The sequence below is a fragment of the Chelonia mydas genome, chromosome 1 (assembly GCF_015237465.2).
Source record: "Chelonia mydas isolate rCheMyd1 chromosome 1, rCheMyd1.pri.v2, whole genome shotgun sequence".
Classification (NCBI taxonomy): Eukaryota; Metazoa; Chordata; order Testudines; family Cheloniidae; genus Chelonia; species Chelonia mydas.
Window position 1 is genome coordinate 347913614 of NC_057849.1, and position 21826 is coordinate 347935439.

The 21826-nt window shown below is 48.7% G+C and overlaps 1 protein-coding gene across 3 annotated transcripts; it reads left to right on the forward strand.

The window, feature by feature from the left end:
* The first annotated feature begins 124 nt into the window (after positions 1-124).
* On the forward strand, positions 125-17346 carry NME6 (NME/NM23 nucleoside diphosphate kinase 6). 3 transcript variants are annotated; one of them, XM_037889518.2, is made up of 5 exons: positions 125-279; positions 966-1068; positions 2191-2230; positions 2884-3044; positions 3355-4330. In XM_037889518.2, exons 1-5 carry the CDS (start codon positions 190-192, stop codon positions 3519-3521), a joined length of 561 nt encoding a protein of 186 aa, XP_037745446.1. In that variant the 5' UTR covers positions 125-189; the 3' UTR covers positions 3522-4330. The 3 variants fall into 3 exon arrangements, with proteins under 3 accessions (XP_037745446.1, XP_037745447.1, XP_007066796.2); XM_037889519.2 differs by lacking the exon at positions 3355-4330 and adding an exon at positions 15123-17346 and having other exon boundaries at positions 140-279; XM_007066734.4 differs by lacking the exon at positions 125-279 and adding an exon at positions 417-750.
* The last annotated feature ends 4480 nt before the right edge of the window (positions 17347-21826 follow it).

Below are 21826 nucleotides of genomic sequence, written 5' to 3' on the forward strand. Positions count from 1 at the left end.
CGCGCCCCCGCCGCCCCGTGCCCGCCTCCGAGCGGCCCCTCCCCTCCCCGGCCCGCCAGGGCCGCCCCGTGCCCGTGCCCGCGCCCGCGCCCCCGCCGCCCCGTGCCCGCCTCCGAGCGGCCCCTCCCCTCCCCGGCCCGCCAGGGCGACGCGCCAGCCCCGCGCCCGCGCGCCGCCGCCGGGAGCGCCATGGGGGCCGTGCCGCGCTCCGCGCGCCCGCTGCAGCTCACGCTGGCGCTGCTGAAGCCCGACGCCGTGGCCCACCCGCCGGTGCTGGAGGTGAGGGGGCGGAGCGGCCGCCGGGCCCCCCCCGCAGCGGCCCTGCTCCACGCCCCGGGAGGCCTCCGTGGGTGATTCCCCCCCCCGCCTGTCCCATCCCCCCCCCGGCCCGTCCCCCCGCGGGGGCGTTAGTGGGTGGTACCCCCCCTGCGGCCTGGCCCATCCCCCCCAGCAGGCGGTAGTAACCCCATCTTCCCCCCCCCACACACACACACTTCGGATTACTGGACACCGATCCATGTGAACCCAGCTCCTGGGCCTAGTTGCTGCTGCTGCGGAACCTGCCAGATCCCTCCCTGGATTGACCGTACAGAGCCGTGCGCCGCAGACTTAGTCGTCTTTTGGAAAGTCGTTTCCTGGGGTTCCTCTGTCTGAGTCTGCAGAGGCTGGCACAAGAGCTTGATGAGGCAAGAACTGCCCCATTCTTGCTGGAGGTGCCACAGGACCCAGGGGCCCTACCCCAGAATTCAGGTCGGTGGAGTATGAGGCCTTGTGAATTATTCTAGTTGCACTGTACCCATTTCCAGGAGCTAGCCTGTACCTGCCCCCTGTGCTCAGCCCTGCCGTCTCTCTTTCTCTGACCACACCTTTCTCCCAGTAGTCAGGACCCCCCTGGTTCCTTGGCTGAAGTCTTTGCTCTGCAACATCTGATGTGTTTGTGCCTCACCCTTGCCCTGCCTTTCCAGGCCGTGCACGAGACCATCCTGAACAACAAATTCCTCATCGTGCGGACCAAGGAGCTGATGTGGAGAAGGGAAGATAGCCAGCGATTTTACCAGGAGCACTCAGGTAGTGATCACAGGGAGCTTGCCGCTGGCTCTAACTGGGCCCTTCAGGGCATGAACCCTGGGACGGGAGGTTGTCTTTGCTCATGCAGGAAGTGTGGAAATGGGCAGTGGGGAGCACAGGGAAGGGTACAGGTTAGCCTCTCTCAGGAGGGACATTGCAGAAGGATGGGGTTGAGAGATAGGCAAAGACCAGGAGAGAGTTGGAAAGACTCTTGTGTGGAGAGAGATTCGAAGACAGGGATTGTGTAGTTCAATGAAGAGAAGAATGAAAGGGGGCATGACAGAGGGATACAGAACTGATTTCTCTTGGAAAGTGGTCTGATACTATGGGGATAGATGCCAGTATAAACCCTAGGGTAGATAGGAGGTAAAATCAGGAAGTCCTGTTCACTCTCTCCGAATGCAACAGGTCATTCAAAGAAAGTGGAAGGCACTACATGCAAGACTTATCATAGGAAATATTTATTATGCAACACACAGTCTGTGGAGCTCACTGCCATGAGGCATTACTGAGACCAAGAGTTCAGTAGGAGTGAAAACACAATTAGACACTTACATGCATAGTGCTCTGCTACAGACTTCCCGCATGACCTTGGACTAGTCACTTAGTATGTCAGTTCCCGTTTCGAGACACGGAGGTAATAGCACTTCCCTACATACCTCATGTTGTGAAGATAAATACAGTACATTAAAAATTGCCAAGTGCTCTGCTCCTGGAGTAATAGGGGCCAGATATGTACTCTATTGGGATGGATGGGATGCAAACAAACGGCTTCTATTATATCTGCTAGGATAAGATAAACCCTCCTGCTGCAGGGAGGATCTAGCCATTGACAGATAGGGCTGCGGAGACTCTGCCAAGAGCAGATTATCCCAGAATTGTCCACTGCGGGGTTCTGTCCCTGCTGTCGAAGCAGCTGGTATCAGTCCCAGTCAGAGACAGGATGCTTTGCTAGATGTGGCCTGGACTGGCAATGCCTCTGTTCTTATTGTAAGAGCAGCACAGGAAAGGGCAGGGGGTGAGAGGAGGGTGGTAGGGCAAGGCCAAGCAAGGGTATCAGTATGATGGGGGAACTGGACATCTATGCCCCCTTAGAGTGAAATGCTCTCTCTCATATTGCAGGGCGATTTTTTTATCGGAGGCTGGTGGAGTTCATGACCAGGTACCTCCCCTCCCCTATCAATCATAGCTTAACAGTGAATCCCAGCCATAGGGGTTGGGAGCTGTTCTGGCTGTCAGGAGTGAGTGGGGGTGACACCTACTCTCACACACATGCCATTGCTCCCTCATGCTGGTGCTTCTTCTAGCAACACTGCTGCCCTTTGGGTAACCCCTCCCCCCCCCCCCCCCGCCTTGATAAGGGGAGAATGGGGGTGGGACAAGGCACTGGGCAAGGTCATTCTGGGATTCATGACACTTATGTCCCAGAGAGGCAGCTTTCATGGGACAATGAAGGATGCTCAGGCCTCAAGGCTAGAACGTTGTGATTCCAGTCTGGCAACAGCTGATCCTCGGTGCTGTCCTGCCAGTGTAGCCCTTGAGGGAGTGCATTCTATATTGTTAGAAATGCCATTCTTTCTAGGCTACCTTATGCCACATCACTGCCTTGGAATCAGGGTGTTTTAACAGCCTGGGATAACCCTGAGGTCCTGGCTACAATGAGCCTGCTCTGTGTCCTAGAGGAGTGCTGCATGGCAGCCACCTTCGCCTGCCGCTGTGACGCTGCTGTGTCTGTGAGGATAGAAAGCACATGAGGTGCCCACATCCTGGTGTAATCTTGTCTTCTCTTGTCCCCACCTGGCTGTGTTTCCCCAGTGGCCCAATGCGGGCTTATATCCTAGCACATGAAGATGCTGTTGCACGCTGGAGGTCTCTCATGGGACCCACAAAAGTGTACCGAGCCCGAAATACAGCTCCAGACTCCATCCGGGGAGCCTATGGCCTCACGGACACGAGGAACACCATACATGGCTCAGGTAAGAACACCAGGGCAATCATTGGGGTGGAGGAAGGGCCAGAGGGGGGCACTGTCTCGGTGCACTCATTGCCTCTGCTGGTGCCCAAACCACATGTCCTTGCATCCCTGCAGGTTCCTCCAATCCAAGTAGACAGGCTCCATTCACCCCAGTTCCATGACTCAGGGATGCAGTGGTAAAACTTAGGCCCATGAGCATAGGCTGTCCCCTCCACCCCTCTGAGTAGAGCTCAGGGTACGATCAAGACAGTGTGCCACCACCACCTCAGGGCGCGCTCTCTCTCTCTCTCTCTCCCCCTCTCCTCTAACAGACTCGGCGGCATCAGCCCGTAGAGAAATTGCCTTCTTCTTCCCGGAGTTCAGCGAGAGTCTCTGGTACCAGCAGGATGAGCCACGTCTGCGCTGCGGCCTGGCACACTATGACACAGGGGAGCGTGTTCACAGCCTACCCAAGGCGAGCAGGACAGAGTCATCCTAGAGCGGAGGAGACTTACCCTTGACTAACCTCCTTGGAGATGCGGAGGGCCTTGCCTTTCACGCAGGAAGTGCTGGTAGCAGTGCCAGCTAGACCAGTGGTCCCCAACCTTTCCTGTGGGAATAGCATATTGGTATTCCCAGAAGACTGTGGCAGGTGCCGGACACCCCACCGCCGAGAAGCGTCGCTGCCGAAATGCTGCCGAGAAATGGCAACGGTTCTCGGTGGCATTTTGGCAGGCGGTTCTCCGGCAGCCGCACACGGTGGCGGCGTTTTGGCAGCATGGTGTCTGGCGGGCGCCATGGTGCCCACGGGTACCGCGTTGGGGACCCCTGAGCTAGACTATCCCTGTAACGAGGACAGGGAGCTATGTAATGTCTGTTACAGTGGGCAAATACCAGATGCAATACACATTACGCACGCTCTGGGGGAATGTCTCACTTACCTCTGGCTGCACATGTAGCACCTAGATAGTGTGGATGCTACAGACAAACCTGAGATACCAGCAGGAATCCACTGAACTCCAGCATAGCAGAGGAACTCCAGCCTGCAATTCACCAGCACGGAGTGTGCTCACATATAAACTAGGAGCAGTGGGTACAGGGGGCTGCCCCCACAGGGCACAGATCTTGGTGATGGGTGTGGAATATCTCTGTGAGGTGCAAAACCACCCCACTGCCTTGCCCACATGCACTCTGGCTGTTCATTACGAGTGACCATCTTCATTGCTTATCTAGTGCTTTCCTCTGTAAAGCATTTCTCCAACACAGCCATGGTGTGCTGCAATAATAAAGTTTCCTTTGGTGCAGGCATTTTCACTGACAGAGCGGATCAGCTGGTATGTCTGAGCCAGATCTCAGAGATACCTCTGTGTCACATGGGGGAGACAACTTCACCTCTCGGGTGCTGGTTTCAGCCTGGGCCCAGGTTGTGGGGATGCAAGGAATCAGGGTAGGAGCCTGTGGTTGGGCTCACTAACCTTCGGAGCACCCCCTAGCATCAGTGTCACTATCTTTGGCTCCAGCAGCTCTTACTGCCCACCTGCCTATGGCACCAGCTCTTCTGTGTTGCAACCCTCCACCCAAGTCACCTAAGTTCAGACCTCTTATGGGGTATCATGAACAAGTCAAAACAAAATTGAATAGTTCTGCACTCTTGGGCTACTGAAATCTTCTCTTCTCTACTTACAAACCCTATCTCAGGGCTTCCCTTGTAGGAACCTAATCTTTCCCTGTAGTCCACTACCCCCATTCTGTCTGTGTACCCTTGCGCTGGGCTTCTCTCAGAAAGGTCTGTCTCCTCTGCTGTTTCTCCTGCAATTGAGCTCCCTCAGTCTACTTTATTATGGCATAGCTCTGCGCCCTCTGACCAGGAGCCGGTTCGCTATCCACCTCCCTGGGTGCAAAGCATGACTAATTGGGTGTATTCACTAGCCTTGCATATGATGGGGGTTAAGCCCCATCACAGAGCCTTTATCCTCTAGTGGATGCCGGTTCTGATCCAGCCCCATGTCAGGAGACTGGCTGGATTGGAAAACCTACCTTATAAGAAGAGACTCAAGGCTCTTAGCTTGTTTAGCCTAACCAAACAAAGGCTGAGGGGAGGTAGGATTGCTCTCTATAAATAAATAGAATCATAGAATATCAGGGTTGGAAGGGACCTCAGGAGGTCATCTAGTCCAAGCCCCTGCTCAAAGCAGGACCAATCCCCAATCAAATCATCCCAGCCAGGGCTTTGTCAAGCCTGACCTTAAAAACTTCTAAGGAAGGAGATTCTACCACCTCCCTAGGTAACGCATTCCAGTGTTTCACCACCCTCCTAGTGAAAAAGTTTTTCCTAATATCCAACCTAAACCTCCCCCACTGCAACTTGAGACCATTACTCCTTGTCCTGTCATCTTCTACCACTGAGAATAGTCTAGAACCATCCTCTCTGGAACCACCTCTCAGGTAGTTGAAAGCAGCTATCAAATCCCCCCTCATTCTTCTCTTCTTCAGACTAAACAATCCCAGTTCCCTCCGCCTCTCCTCATAAGTCATGTGTTCCAGACCCCTAATCATTTTTGTTGCCCTTCGCTGGACTCTCTCCAATTTTTCCACATCCTTCTTGTAGTGTGGGGCCCAAAACTGGACACAGTACTCCAGATGAGGCCTCACCAATGTCGAATAGAGGGGAATGATCAAGTCCCTCGATCTGCTCGCTATGCCCCTACTTATACATCCCAAAATGCCATTGGCCTTCTTGGCAACAAGGGCACACTGCTGACTCATATCCAGCTTCTCGTCCACTGTAACCCCTAGGTCCTTTTCCGCAGAACTGCTGCCTAGCCATTCGGTCCCTAGTCTGTAGCGGTGCATTGGATTCTTCCGTCCTAAGTGCAGGACCCTGCACTTATCCTTATTGAACCTCATCAGATTTCTTTTGGCCCAATCCTCCAATTTGTCTAGGTCCCTCTGTATCCTATCCCTGCCCTCCAGCATATCTACCACTCCTCCTAGTTTAGTATCATCCGCAAATTTGCTGAGAGTGCAATCCACACCATCCTCCAGATCATTTATGAAGATATTGAACAAAATCGGCCCCAGGACCGACCCCTGGGGCACTCCACTTGACACCGGCTGCCAACTAGACATGGAGCCATTGATCACTACCCGTTGAGCCCGACAATCTAGCCAACTTTCTACCCACCTTATAGGGCATTCATCCATCCCATACTTCTTTAACTTGCTGACAAGAATACTGTGGGAGACCGTGTCAAAAGCTTTGCTAAAGTCAAGAAACATCAGAGGGATAAATACCAGGGTGGGAGAGGAGTTATTTAAGTTAAGCACCAATGTAGACCCAAGAACAAATGGATATAAACTGGCCATCAACAAGTTTAGGCTTGAAATTAGGTGAAGGTTTCTAACTCTCAGAGGAGTGAAGTTCTGGAACAGCCTTCCAAGGGGAGCAGTGGGGGCAAAAAAACTAACTGGTTTCAAGACTGAGCTTGATAAGTTTATGGAGGGGATGGTATGATGAGACTGTCTACAATGGCATGTAGCAGGGTACATGGTTGGCAGATTCTCTCCTTCCAAGGGTTATTGGTCCAAGCAAGCGGTCAGAATTGGGACTTGGGCAGTGTTTCCGAGTGGTCAGAGCAGGGGTGGTCAGGCCTAGTAGACAGAGCCAGAATAGGGAAGCAGGAACCGAGCCAGGGGTCAGAGCCAGAAGCAAAGTTTAGGGATGATGAAAGAGTCAGGTCCAGTGCAGCAGCCAGTCAGGAAGTGCTTCAGTGATTCAAACAACTTCATGTCTCCCCTTCTGGCTTAAATAGTATGTTCCAGACGGTCACTGGGGCTGGTCATCACCCCAGTCAGGGTACTCATCAGCAATGCCTCTGGGAGCCCCTCACTTCCAGTAGTTCAGGATGAGATACCCAGCGATAGCGCAGGTGTGAGGGCTGCGTGGGAACCTGTGGGCCAAGATTTGAGACCCATAGCCATTTACAACAGGATTCTTTAAGTGCAGACAACCAGGTTGGGTAAACACCAGCACTTCAGGTTCAAGGAAGAATAGAGCTGGCCACAAAGAAATTGGTGAGAGAGGAGGCCTGATGAGAGGCAAGAGGTCACAGCTGCTTTCTGCTCAGTAGGAGATAGATGAGAATGGGCAGACTGGAAACTACGGACGATACCTCTTGAGATCCAGCAGGTCCAAGGGAACAGATGTATGGGATACACGTGGATGGCAGCTCAGTCCAACCTCTAAGAAAATCAAGCTTACTTGCCAAGAGTTCTCTATCCATCCAAGGAGGACAGAGGATCCTTGTTGGAGATTCAGTAGTCAGAAGACTTGAAAGAACATTCTGCAAGGAAGAGGCAGATAACAGGATAGCATGCAGCCATCCTGGAGCTAAGACATGAGATGTCGCTCTAAGATTGGACAGGCTTCTGAAGTTGATGGGCAAGGATCCATTGGTGATAGTTCATATCAGTGCACAAATGCTACTGCATCGCAGGATATCTTGTGCATAGTAGATGACTTCAGGGAACTTGGAAACATGCTGAAGAAGAAAAATGTCTCTAGCCTCTGTTTGCCAGAAGCTGGGAATGGGTGACAGGGGATGGATCACTTGATGATTACCTGTTCTGGGGTATCTGGCATTGGCCAGTGTTGGAAGACAGGATACAGGGCTAGATGGACCTTTGGTCTGACCCACGATGGCTGTTCTTATTTTCTTATTTAATATTTTTATCAATGACCTGGAAGAAAACATAAAATTGTCACCGATAAAGTTTGCAAATAATACAATAATTGGGGGAGTGATAAATAATAAAGAGGTCAGGTCACTGGTTCAGAGCAATCTGGATTGCTTGGTAAACTGGGCACAAACAAACAAAATTGCATTTTAATAGGGCTGAATGTAAACATATACATCTAGGAACAAAAAATGCAGGCCATACTTACAGGACAGGGGATTCTGTCCTGGAAAGGAGTGACTGAAAAAGATTTGGAGGTTGTGGATGAGCTCCCAGTGTTACGCTGTGGCCAAAAGAGGTAATACAATCCTGGGATTGATAAACATGGAATCGTGAGTAGGAATAGAGTGGCGTCTTTGCCTTTTTATTTGGCATTAGTGCGACCACTGCTGGAATACTGTGTCCAGCTCTGGAGTCCACAGTTCAAGGATGTTGATGAATTGGAGAGGATTCAGGGAAGAACCACAAGAATGATTAAAGGATTAGTAAACAAGTCTTATAGTAATAAACCCAAGGAACTCAATCTATTTAGCTTAACAAAGAGAAGGTTAAGGGGTAACTTGATTACAGTCTGTAAGTACCTTCATAGAGAACAAATATTTAATAATGGGCTCTTCGATCTAGCAGACAAAGGTATATCAGGATCCAAAGGCTGGAAGTTGACTCTAGACAGATTCAGACTGGAAATAAGGCATACATTTTTAACAGTGAGAGTAATTAACTGTGGGAACAATTTACCAAGGGTTGTGGTGAATTCTCAGTCACTGACAGTTTTTAAACCAAGACTGGATGTTTTTCTAAGAGATCTGCTCTAGGAATTATTTTGGGGAAGTCTGGCCTGTGTTATACAGGAGGTCAGAGTAGGTGATCATAATAGTCCCTTCAGGCCCTATAATTGATTAATCTGTATCTAAAACAGGAAGCCTGTGGAAGAATTTGTGGGTCCCCTAGATCACCAAGGAGTAAAAGAGAACAATTAAGAAAGATAAGGGCATTGGTGAGGAGCTAAATGATCTGTACCAGTCAGCCCTCACTGCAGAGGATGTTGGGGAGGTACTACCCCAGACCTGCTCTTTCCTGATAATATCAGTTCCTAGCAGTGACCAGAAGAAATGATGCTGGAGCAAATTGTTAGTTTATGAAGCAACAAGTGTCATAAATATAAAGGGAAGGGTAACCACCTTTCTATCCACAGTGCTATAAAATCCCTTCTGGCCAGAGGCAAAACCGTTTCACCTGTAAAGGGTTAAGAAGCTAAGGTAACCTCGCTGGCACCTGACCCAAAATGACCAATGAGGGGACAAGATACTTTCAAATCTGGAGGGGAGGGAACAAAGGATTTGTCTGCCTGTGTGATGCTTTTGTGGGAACAGATCAGGAATGCAGCCTTACAACTCCTGTTAAGTTAGTAAGTAATCTAGCTAGATTTCCTTTTGTTTAGTGGCTGGTAAAATAAGCTGTACTGGATGGAATGTATATTCCTGTTTTTGTGTCTTTTTGTAACTTAAGGTTTTGCCTATAGGGATTCTCTGTGTTTTGAATCTGATTACCCTGTAAGGTATTTACCATCCTGATTTTACAGAAGTGATTCTTTTACCTTTTCTTTAAATAAAATTATTATTTTAAGAACCTGATTGATTTTTCATTGTTCTTAAGTTCCAAGGGTTTGGGTCTCTGTTCACCTGTACAAATTGGTGAGGATTCTTATCAAGCCTTCCCCAGGAAAGGGAGTGTAGGGCTTGGGGGAAGACGTCTCCAAGTGGTCTCTTTCCCTGTTCTTTGTTTAAAACGCTTGGTGGTGGCAGCATAGGGTTCAAGGACAAGGAAAAGTTTGTACCTTGGGGAAGTTTTTAACCTAAGCTGGTAAAAATAAGGTTAGGGGGTCTTTCATGCAGGTCCCCACATCTGTACCCTAGAGTTCAGAGTGGGGAAGGAACCTTGACAACAAGTTACCAGGCCCAAGAAAGTTATTTAGGTTAGCTAGGATCAGAGAGGACTATGAAATATTCAGAGACTTGACCAAGCCAGAGGGATGGGCAACATGATGGCAAATAAAGTTTAATGTCAATAAATGCAAGAACAATGCACACTGGAGGAAAATGTAAACTACTCCCGTACGTTACAGGGTCTGAATCAACTCAGGAAGGGGACTTGGTGTCAGTGGAGACCGATTGGTGGCAAATTCTGCTCAGTCCACAGCTGTGGTCAATAAAGCAAACAAGATGTTAGGGTGCAAAGGGCACGGAATGGAGGATCATATGGAAAATATTCTGATGCCTTTATATAGATCAATGGTGCAGCTTTCTCTGGACACTGGATGCGGCAGAGGTCTCCCCATCTCAAAAAGGATATGGCAGAAGTAAAGGGGGTTCAGAGAAGAGCACAGCATGGGGAGGAGGTGACCAGCCCTCTGGAGAAAGAAGTGGTTCAGGACTATGTAGAAAAGCTGGACGAGCACAAGTCCTGGGGCCGGATGCGCTGCATCCGAGAGTGCTAAAGGAGTTGGCGGATGTGACTGCAGAGCCATTAGCCATTAGCTTTGAAAACTCCTGATGAACGGGGGAGGTCCTGGACGACTGGAAAAAGGCTAATGTAGTGCCCATCTTTAAAAAAGGGAAGGAGGAGGATCCGGGGAACTCCAGGCCAGTCAGCCTCACCTCAGTCCCTGGAAAAATCATGGAGCAGGTCCTCAAGGAATCAATTCTGAAGCACTTAGAGGAGAGGAAAGTGATCAGGAACAGTCAGCATGGATTCACCAAGGGCAAGTCATGCCTGACTAATCTAATGGCCTTCTATGACAAGATAACTGGCTCTGTGGATGAGGGGAAAGCAGTGGATGTGTTATTCCTTGACTTTAGCAAAGCTTTTGACACGGTCTCCCACAGTATTCTTGCCAGCAAGTTTAAAGAAGTATGGGCTGGATGAATGGACTATAAAGGTGGATAGAAAGCTGTCTAGATTGTCGGGCTCAGCGGGTAGTGATCAATGGCTCCATGTCTAGTTGGCAGCCGGTATCAAGTGGAGTGCCCCAAGGGTCGGTCCTGGGGCTGGTTTTGTTCAATATCTTCATTAATGATTTGGAGGATGGCGTGGATTGCACCCTCAGAAAGTTTGCAGATAACACTAAACTTGGAGGAGTGGTAGATACACTGGAGGGTAGGGAAAGGATACAGAGGGACCTAGACAAATTAGAGGATTGGGCCAAAAGAAATCTGATGAGGTTCAACAAGGACAAGTGCAGAGTCCTGCACTTAGGACGGAAGAATCCCATGCCCTGCTACAGACTAGGGATCGAATGGCTAGGCAGCAGATCTGCAGAAGAGGACCTAGAGGTTACAGTGGATGAGAAGCTGGATATGAGTCAACAGTGAGCCCTTGTTGCCAAGAAGGCTAATGGCATTTTGGGCTGTATAAGTAGGGGCATTGCCAGCAGATCGAGGGACGTGATCGTTCCCCTCTATTCGACATTGGTGAGGCCTCATCTGGAGTACTGTGTCCAGTTTTGGGCCCCACACTACAAGAAGGATGTGGAAAAATTGGAAAGCATCCAGCGGAGGGAAACAAAAATGTTTAGAGGACAGGAACGCATGACTTATGAGGAGAGGCTGAGGGAACTGGGATTGTTTAGTCTGCAGGAGAGAAGAATGAGGGGGGATTTGATAGCTGCGTTCAACTACCTGAAAGGGGGTTCCAAAGAGGATGGATCTAGACTGTTCTCAGTGATAGCAGATGACAGAACAAGGAGTAATGGTTTCAAGTTGCAGTGGGGGAGGTTTAGGTTGGATATTAGGAAAAACTTTTTCACTAGGAGGGTGGTGAAGCACTGGAATGTATTACCTAGGGAGGTGGTGGAATCTCCTTCCTTAGAGGTTTTTAAGGTCAGGGTTGACAAAGCCCTGGCTGGGATGATTTAGTTGGGGATTGGTCCTGCTTTGAGCAGGGGCTTGGACTAGATGACCTCCTGAGGTCCCTTCCAACCCTGATATTCTATGATTCTAAGAGCAACAAGAATGATCAGGGGGCCTGGAAAAACCTATGAATAGAGATTGGAAAACTGGGATTGTTACCTGGGAGAGGAATGAAATGAGAGGGGACACAAGCTGGAGCTTTCCAGAGCCCAGAAGCAATTCTCTCAGTTTCTGACATTCAGTCCATGCACAGCTGGATTAATTTGGGTTCCTGTGCAGGTCACACCACATCTGCATGGCCTTTCCCTGTTCTCCACTAGTGCAGGCAGCTGCTCACACAGGAATACAAACCTCTTGCACTCGGAGAGCTTACATCAGCGCAATTGTACCAATGCAGTTGCATCGCGAAGTTCTCTCACATAGCCGCTGTAAGCCGAGGGGAGAGCGCTCTCCCGTTGATGTGATTAATGAACCCCTCGTAAGCGGTGGTAGCCAAGTTGGCGGGAGAAGCTCTCTTAGCAACATAGGGCTGTCCACACCGGCGCTTCTGTAAGTTTCAGTTTATTCACACCCCTGAGTGACGTATGTTAGAGTGACATAAGTGGTAGTATAGACATGGCCTGAGAATCCCCTCTACAACTCCAGCTCCCTTCAGAGCCCCATGCCCAGGCCTGCATGGAAGTTGAGTGATGTGGGATCTCACACATGCCCTGGCTTGTGGCTCACTGTCTGGCCCTCGCTGGGGTCTTACACACACGCCCTAGGCCAGCGCTAACTGCACACCCTGAGGTCACTCTCGCATACCCATACACTGTGGGTCAGCGCTCCCTGCCCTGAGGTCTTGCGCTTGCGGATACACAGGGTCAGCACTCACTGCACAACCTGCTGGGGTGTCTCATCTGCATCCTTGCCCCTTTGCAACCCTGCTGTAGGTAGCGTGATGGCCCTGGAGACCAGCACCGGGGAGGGAGCATTCAGCCTGCTGGGGCTCTAATTGCAGCTGGTGATGCAGCAGCTCCTGTTCATGGTGCTATGTACATCGGATGCTGTCTGGAAATCGGATGATCATGGGGGGATCCTCGGAGACTGACACCTACATTTGCCCACATACTTCTTCCTCATCACCATCCCATGATGCCCAGCTTGTGGCCAACCTACTGTGGGCAGGAGCCCCCAGCTCCTCCTGCCAGCACGCGGCCCAGCTGTACCTCTCCCTGTCTTTGGGCTTGGCTCATTGCTGCTGGTGACGGTCAAGAGCCTGTGTTGCCATCTGCCACCCCCTGTGTTAGGTCTTCATCTTGAGCTGCCTGTCTGCCTGCAGCCGGCACCTGGTTGTGCAACTTCCTCTTTGTGATTTTGCGCATAGTACTCACCCTGCTGCTGCCTGCCAGCAGCCTTTCCGAGATCCCCCACTTCCTGTGTGAGATGCCAGCTGTGATAAGGATACCATACGGCAGTCTGTTCCATTGCCCTACTCTTCTCACAGTTAGGAAGTTTTTCCTGAGAATTAATCTAAATCTGCTATGCTGTCATGTGAACCTATTGCCTCTTGTCCTGCCCTCTGTGGCAAGAGAGAGCCATTTTTTCTCCATCTTTTTATGGCAACATTTCAAGTATTTGAAGACCCACTATCATATCCCCCTCAACCTCCTCTTTTCCAAACTGAACATACGCAGTTCCTTCAGCTTTGATTATCTTTGTCGCTCGCCTCTGGATCCTTTCCAGTTTCTCTACATCCTTTCTATACATTGGTCACCGAAATTAGACACACTACTCCAGCTGAAGCCTAACCAGTGCCAAGTAGAGCAGTACTATCACCTCCGTGACTTGCATGCTGTGCCTTCGTTAATGCAACCTAAAATTGCATTTGCTTTTTTTGCAACAGCATCACATTGCTGACTCATGCTGATGTTGTGATCCACCATAACTCCCAAATTCTTCTCTGCCAGGCCAGTTCCCCCCAGTCTGTATTTGTACATGATAACATGTTTTTAAAGCATAAAAGATTGTTACAAGATGAGGGAGAAAAAGTATTCTTGTTAACCTCTGAGGATAGGACAAGAAGCAATGGGCTTAAATAGCAGCAAAGGTGATTTAGGTTGGACGTCAGAAAAAAAAACTTCCTCTCAAGATAGTTAAGCACTGGAGGTTGGGAAATCTCCATCTGTGGAGGTTTAAGAGCAAGTTAGACAAACACCTGTCAGGGCTGGTCTAGAGAATTCTTAGTCCTGCCTCAGTGCATGGCACTGGGCTATATGACCTAGTGAGCTCCCTTCCAGTCCTATGATTTCTATGATAAGGTCAGTTCCTGAAGTCTTTCCCCATAGATCATCACTAGATGTCAGGAGATAGCTCATTCAGACCCTGCTTACAGGACTAACTCATTCTGTCTTGTTTTTGCACCTTTTCCCCATCAACATCTATTGTTGTTGTAGGTCCACACTATAAACGTTTATCCACTTTCCCAGTTAGGGTATATTTTTAGGCTGAACTGTCACAAGAAGTGTCTCAGAGTGTAGACAGGTGTCTGTCCTGACAAAGCAAGCTCGCCGACCATAGATTAATAGAGTGCAAGGTCAGAAGGGATCATTAGATCATCTAGTCTGGCCTCCTGTATAACAGGCCAATAATTTTCACCCAGTTACCCTGTATTGAACCTAATAACTTGTGTTTAGCTAAAGCATCTTCCAGAAAGGCATCAAAGTCTGGATTTGAGGATTTCAAGAGATGGAGAATCCACCACTTCCCTTGGTAGTTTATTCCCATAATTAATCATTCTCACTGTTGAAATTTCTTGCCTTCTTATTAATTTCCATTTGTTTGGCTTCAGTTTCCAGCCACTGGTTCTTGTTCTCCACTAGATTAAAACATCCTTTAGTATCTGGTATTTTCTCCCTTGAAGGGTGTTATATTCTGTACTCAAGTCACCTCAGGGGTGAAAGTAACATTTAACACTTACCGGTACGGGGGCCGGCTCTGGACCCCAGAAGGGGGCGGGGCCTCGGCCGGAAGGGGCGGAGGGTCAGCGTCCTCCAGCCAGCCCATCTGTGCTGCCTGGCCTGTGCCACCCGGAGCTCCAGCGGCGATTTAAAGGGCCCAGGTGATTTAAAGGCAGCGCTTTAACGTCAGCTGGGTACAGGCCGTTACCGATGGCCACTTTTTACCAGTATGCTGTACTGGCCCGTATCGGCTCACTTTCACCCGAGTCACCTCTCAGTCATCTCTTTGCTAAGATAAACAGGCTGTGTGAGCTCTAAGTCCCTCACTGTCAGGCATTTTCTCCAGCCCCTAAACCATTTCTGTGGCTCTTTTCTGCATCCTCTCCAATTTTTCTGACATCCTTTGGACACAGCAGTCCAGTATCCATCTCAGCACTCCTCTGTAGAGGTAAAATCATCTCGCTACTCCCCTGTTTATACATCCAAGGATTACATTAGCCCTCTTTTGTCTTGCAGCAAGTCACCGATGAAAATGCGGGATCAGTCCCCTGGTGTGACGATGATACCAGCGCTCTGACATTGCAGTTTTACACACGTTCACGTTAGAATTGCTGTGAATGTTCAGCCTTACACAGCCCACGCAGATGCCAATTTCACCTCAACGAGCAACCTCTAAAGTGTTTCCTTCCTTTCCCAAATGCAAAATTTACACCTAAAAATTGCACTGGCCTAGCGCCTAAGATGGCCAGGTTGGGTCCTGCTCCAGCGAGCCCATTGGAAAGTGGAGCTTCTCAGCTGTCCAGGGCGATAAAAAGCACTTGCTTCTAGTTCTGGGAAATCCCTGGAGATGGGTTACTCTACATGTGGCAGTTTTATGTAAAGAATACTTATTTCAATCTCAGCCCGCCCGGGCAGCTCAGGGAACATCTGGGCTTCACAGCAGGAAGGATTCACGCAATAGTCCCATGAAAACAAAATCTAGTGCACATGTGGTGTGTGATTTTCGAAGGCCAGTAAGTCAGGCATATCTAACACAGCTTTTGCAAGGACAAACAAGCGCCAGTTTTCTAAACAAAGGCTATTCCCCTGCCAAATTGCACCTCCTACTGTCAGTCCTCTCAGTTCTAGAACTCTACAGACTATCATAAAACAAGCTCTCTATAATGGGGAAAATGTACTTCTTTGCCCTCCTCCTAATCAAAAATGACTTTCCAGAATGACTCTCCCTCAAAACTAGCCCAAACCTGGAAAAATTTCAGCCTTAAAAATGTGGAAGTTCAGAAAATTCAGAGTGTTTGAAAACAGATTGGACTGGAAAAGTTTGTGCAGCCTAAACTCTAGCTGTGACCACCACAAGCAGACTGTAGAGGTTGGAGTCACGCACTCAAATGTGCAGCCATGTGAATAACTAGCACTGATCATGCACATTGCCTGCCCACTGGTCCTCTTGCCCACTACTTCCCCTTCCCTAGTGGATCTGCTGCTAAAAACCCTGAGGAGTGTCACATGCTGCTATTTTGCCCTTAAAAGAAAGCAAGTCAATGACGTGTTTCCTTCTTATCCTAAATGTGGAGGCAGTATGGGGAGAATTCCAAAATTACACTGGGCCAAGGGGAAAGATAGTATTGAGCCCTGGACCAGCGGCGGAGCTTAAAGTCTGCGTCTTGAAGCCCAGCATGGTTAAGACAGGTGCTACACACTGAAAAAGGGAGATTCCCACCTTCCCAGGAGGACATAAGTCTTTCGGCCTGGAAGAGGCAGAGATACTGGCTCTTCATATCGATCCCATTTTGATAATTTTTGGAGGTTTTGAAAACTTGGTAGTTCTCATTTCTTCCTCTTTCTGGGCCCTGCCAATGGGATCGTGGTGCTAAGACTGATGCTGAGTCCACAGGAGGAAGGAATAGGAATGAGAGCCAACACAAAGGGCGTTGTGAGCTATATAGCTTGTACTGGTACTCAGAAGTAATGCAGCCATCCCAGACATGTTAAGGTGAGAAATGCACAATTAAGGCACCTAAACAAACCTAACTGTACCCCGCAGTGACATCAGGCAATAACCATAAGATTTTGATTAAGGCAGGTCAGTGTTTTTGGTTGCAGATTAGACTAAATTGATTTTTAAAGACGATTTTTCCCCCCTAGTTATGTCTCTCCAGGGCAGAGCTAAGGGCCTTTAGGTGCCTTAACTGTGCATTCCTTTAAGTGTATCCTTAGCTCTGAAATCCCTTGGGGTTCTAGTATCTAATTTTGAGGTAACTACAACCTCCATGTAAAGTTCTGTATCTTAATATTACTGTGGCCAATGATCACAACTTGATTACTTTCAATCTAGGCAAACAGAGGACAGCCCCAGCTGTTAATACACACACTACTTCCAAATGGCTCATTTCCCAAAACTGAGGAAGTTATGAGTGACATTGAGTAGAAAACCAAAATTAGACAGAAAAATGTGCATGAAACTTAAAAGTTGTTTAAGAAGGATTTGTTAGATGAAGAAACAGGCATGATTCCACAATCAAGACTGAGGACAACTTTAGCTAAAGTCCATCCTGTTTCAGTGGGGAAGTGAAGACAGCAATTAGAAATAAAAAGCCACATAACTGTGACAGATTTTGTCACAGAGACCCCCTTGGGACTGTCACCTGATGTGCTGGAATTACCTCTGAGCCTGTTTTCCATTCCAGCTTGGGACTCCAGACCCCTGCCTTGTTGAGCCGGACATGCCAGTCTGCTGAAAACACAGACCCAGGGTCTGGTCCACACCCGCAACGCTGCAGACTTTAACCAAAAACTGCTCAGGAAGTTACCTATCTCCAGCACCCAGACACCCAGCTCCCAATGGTATCCAAACCCCAAATAAATCCATTTTACTCTGTATAAAGCTTATACAGGGTAAACTCATAAACCTCTAAAACACTGATAGAGAGAGATGCACAGCTGTTTGCTCCCCCAGGTATTAATCACTTACTCTGGGTTAATTAATGAACAAAAGTGATTTTATTAAGTATAAAAAGTAGAATTTAAGTGGTTCCAAGTAATAACAGACAGAACAAAGTAAGTTACCAAGCAAAATAAAACAAAACACGCAAGTCTAAGCCTAATACATTTAAGAAACTGAATAAAGGTAAATCTCACCCTCAGAGATGTTCCAATAAGCTTCTTTCACAGACTAGACTCTTTCTTAGTTTGGGCCCAATCCCTTTCCCCTGGTTCAGTCCTTGTTAGTTCCAGCTCAGGTAGTAACTAGGGGTTTTCTCATGACTGCGACCCACTTTAGTCTGTTCCACCCCCTTTTATAGCTGTGGCGCAAGGCGGGAATCCTTTGTCTCTCTCTGGGTCCCCACTCCTCCTTCTAAATGGAAAAGCACCAGGTTTAAGATGGATTCCAGTTCCAGGTGACATGATCACATGCCCTGTGAGACCCCCAAGCCTTCATTCTCCACATCAGGTACACAGGAAGGCTTGCAGGTAAACAGAGCCATTTACAGCCAGCTGTCCTAGTCAATGGGAGCCATCAAGATGCTAAACCACCATTAATGGCCCACACTTTGCATAATTACAATAGGACCTCAGAGTTAACTTCCTATTTCTAGTTTTAGATACAAGAATGATACATACATACAAATAGGTTTCAGAATAGCAGCCGTGTTAGTCTATATTCGCAAAAAGAAAAGGAGTACTTGTGGCACCTTAGAGACTAACCAATTTATTTGAGCATAAGCTTTCGTGATGCATCCGATGAAGTGAGCTGTAGCTCACGAAAGCTTATGCTCAAATAAATTGGTTAGTCTCTAAGGTGCCAAAAGTACTCCTTTTCTTTTTGCGAATACATACAAATAGGATGACCACACTTAGTAGATTATAAGCTTTGTAATGATACCTTACAAGAGACCTTTTGCATGAAGCATATTCCAGTTGCATTATATTCACACTCATTAGCATATTTCCATAAAACATATGGAATGCAACATCACACTAACAAATAGAAAAGGGGACAGTAGATAGCAAATCAATATAAATTAGAAGTTATGAAGTGTAGAAAACTAATAAGGGAAGTTAAAGACACCAGGGAAAAATCCTTGTCTGGCGGGACTAATGACACCAAGAAGGCATTTTAAAAGTATATTAGGAACAAAAGAAAAAGCAGCACAAGTGGAAGGATGGGCCCAAGTATCAGCCCATTTGTAGAGCCCTGTGCGGATGCAAAAATGTGGATCCGCATCTGATCCACATCTGCCAGGATCAACCTGTGATCCGACCCACAATCCGCTAGCTGTCTTTTACCTGTATCTGCATCACATCTTCACCCACAGCAACAAGCTGTCTCACAAGGGCTAGCGACGGGGGGGAGAGGGGGTTGGAGGAGTGAGTGGGTGAATAGGAGGGTGGGGTCTTGCAGGGAAGGGGCAGTGTGGGGGCAGGGTCTTGCAGGGAAGGGGCAGTGTGGGGGCAGTGCGGCGGGGGGATTGGGGGGAAAGGGGAAGGGGTAGTGTGGGGGCAGAGTCTTGAGGAGAAGGGGCAGTGTGGAAGGGGGGTGGGGGAAGGGGCAGTGCGGGGGACAGGGTCTTGCAGGGAAGGGGCAGTGCAGAGGGGGGATTGGGGGGAAGGGGTGTTGCATCATGTGTTGCTCCTGGGGGCTCATGAGTGACGGCACACGGCAGCAGCAGTCCATATTTCAACACGGGGGTGGAGGAGTGGGGTGCCGGGGCTCCGCCCATTCCAATACCAATGGCTGGGGACAGGCCCTGCTGCCCAGGAGCCGGCTGGCCAGGACTGTGGCCCGTGCTGCTGGGCCAGGCCATGGTGGGAACGCTGGCCCTCTGACTTACCAGCCTGGGCTCCCTTTCACACTATGCTGCTGTGACAAGCTACAGACCCACTTCTGGTCCTACACTTCCATCAGCATTCACACAGGTAGGGACACACCCAGCTGCAGTTACACGCAGGTTTACCAGCCACTGCATGAACCAACAATAGAGAGGTTACAGCCAAAGTAACCTCCAGTCCCCCAGAGCTGTACCGTCCTGCCTGGATTGAAACCCCGATCCCTTTGAATTTATTTCCCAGTTCGCCTCCCCCTCAATGTGGAGTGGAAATGCAACAGCCTTTGCCCCTTGAGCGAAGATTTCCAAGCACTACATTCAAACTCACTAATTTAGATAAAGCAAAAACAATCAAAGCAGATTACCTAGCAAACAAACAAAAACGCAAACTAAGCTTAACATACTAGATGGACTGCTAATTCATATTCAATCTCTCACCCTGTCTGATGATACAAGCAGGCTTGCAGAGTCTTAAGGCACAAGCTGCACTTGCTTTTCAGCTTGGGTTCCCCACCCTTGTTCAAAGTCCTTTTTCCTTAGGAGCTTCTCTGAGGTGTTTAGCTGTGGGGGAGAGAAGAACAGATGAGGTCACTCCCTGCCTTACATAGCTTTAGCACAGGGGTCGGCAACCTGCGGCATGCCGAATTTTACTGGCATGCTGCTGCCAGCCAGGGTCCCGGCCACCGGCCCTGCTCAGCCCGCTGCTGGCCGCGGGTTCCGTTGGGGGGCCCCTGTAAATGTAACATTTATTACTGGCACATGAAACCTTAAATTAATGAAGACTTGGCATGCCACTTCTCAAAGGTTGCCGACCCCTGCTTTAGCATATGGCAGGAACCCTTTGTTTCAGACTTGGTTCCCAGACCAGTTTGTGAAAAAATACAGACATCCCAAAATGGAGTCCAGAGTCATGTGGCCTGGTCACGTGCCCTGGCATATCTTGCTGAGTCATAGCAGCCATTACTTACAGGCTGTCTGGAGCTTCCCAGGTCATGGATAAGCTTCTCCTAAGGGCTATTGTTTTTCCTGAATGGCCCATTACCCTCAATAGGCCCTTTTACCTAGTGGGTGTCACCCAGGTGTGACTACATGTGAAATACAGATACATAGTCAATATTCATAACTTCAGATACAAAAATGATACATGCATACAAATAAGAATCAGATTCAGCAAATCATATCTTTTCCAATGACACCGCACATGACCCATCTTGTACAAAATGCATCATAATTATGTCATAATTATATCATAATCATACAACTATGAAGAATATGGAGTGCAGTGTCACAGGGACCTCGAGTCCCCTGAACTCAAGTCAGGACTAAGGTGTTTGTCTAACCTGCTTTTAAAAATATCCAATGATGCAGATTCCACAACATCTTGGCAATTTATTCCAGTGCTTAACCACCCTGACAGGAAGTTTTTCCTAATGTCCAACTTAAACCGCCCTTGCTGCAGTTTAGAATCATAGAATCATAGAATCATAGAATATCAGGGTTGGAAGGGACCCCAGAAGGTCATCTAGTCCAACCCCCTGCTCGAAGCAGGACCAAGTCCCAGTTAAATCATCCCAGCCAGGGCTTTGTCAAGCCTGACCTTAAAAACCTCTAAGGAAGGAGATTCTACCACCTCCCTAGGTAACGCATTCCAGTGCTTCACCACCCTCCTAGTGAAAAAGCTTTTCCTAATATCCAACCTAAACCTCCCCCACTGCAACTTGAGACCATTACTCCTCGTTCTGTCATCTGTTACCATTGAGAACAGTCTAGAGCCATCCTCTTTGGAACCCCCTTTCAGGTAGTTGAAAGCAGCTATCAAATCCCCCCTCATTCTTCTCTTCTGTAGACTAAACAATCCCAGCTCCCTCAGCCTCTCCTCATAAGTCATGTGTTCTAGACCCCTAATCATTTTTGTTGCCCTTCGCTGGACTCTCTCCAATTTATCCACATCCTTCTTGTAGTGTGGGGCCCAAAACTGGACACAGTACTCCAGATGAGGCCTCACCAATGTCGAATAGAGGGGAACGATCACGTCCCTCGATCTGCTGGCAATGCCCCTACTTATACATCCCAAAATGCCATTGGCCTTTTTGGCAACAAGGGCACACTGCTGACTCATATCCAGCTTCTCGTCCACTGTCACCCCTAGGTCCTTTTCCGCAGAACTGCTGCCTAGCCATTCGGTCCCTAGTCTGTAGCGGTGCATTGGATTCTTCCGTCCTAAGTGCAGGACCCTGCACTTATCCTTATTAAACCTCATCAGATTTCTTTTGGCCCAATCCTCCAATTTGTCTAGGTCCTTCTGTATCCTATCCCTCCCCTCCAGCGTATCTACCACTCCTCCCAGTTTAGTATCATCCGCAAATTTGCTGAGAGTGCAATCCACACCATCCT

Coding starts and splice junctions, on each gene's coding strand:
- NME6 (XM_037889518.2), top strand. CDS start 190: ATGGGGGCCGTGCCGCGCTCCGCGCGCCCGCTGCAGCTCACGCTGGCG. Junction 280..965: donor CCCACCCGCCGGTGCTGGAG/GTGAGGGGGCGG, acceptor CTGCCTTTCCAG/GCCGTGCACGAGACCATCCT. Junction 3,045..3,354: donor GAACACCATACATGGCTCAG/GTAAGAACACCA, acceptor CTCCTCTAACAG/ACTCGGCGGCATCAGCCCGT.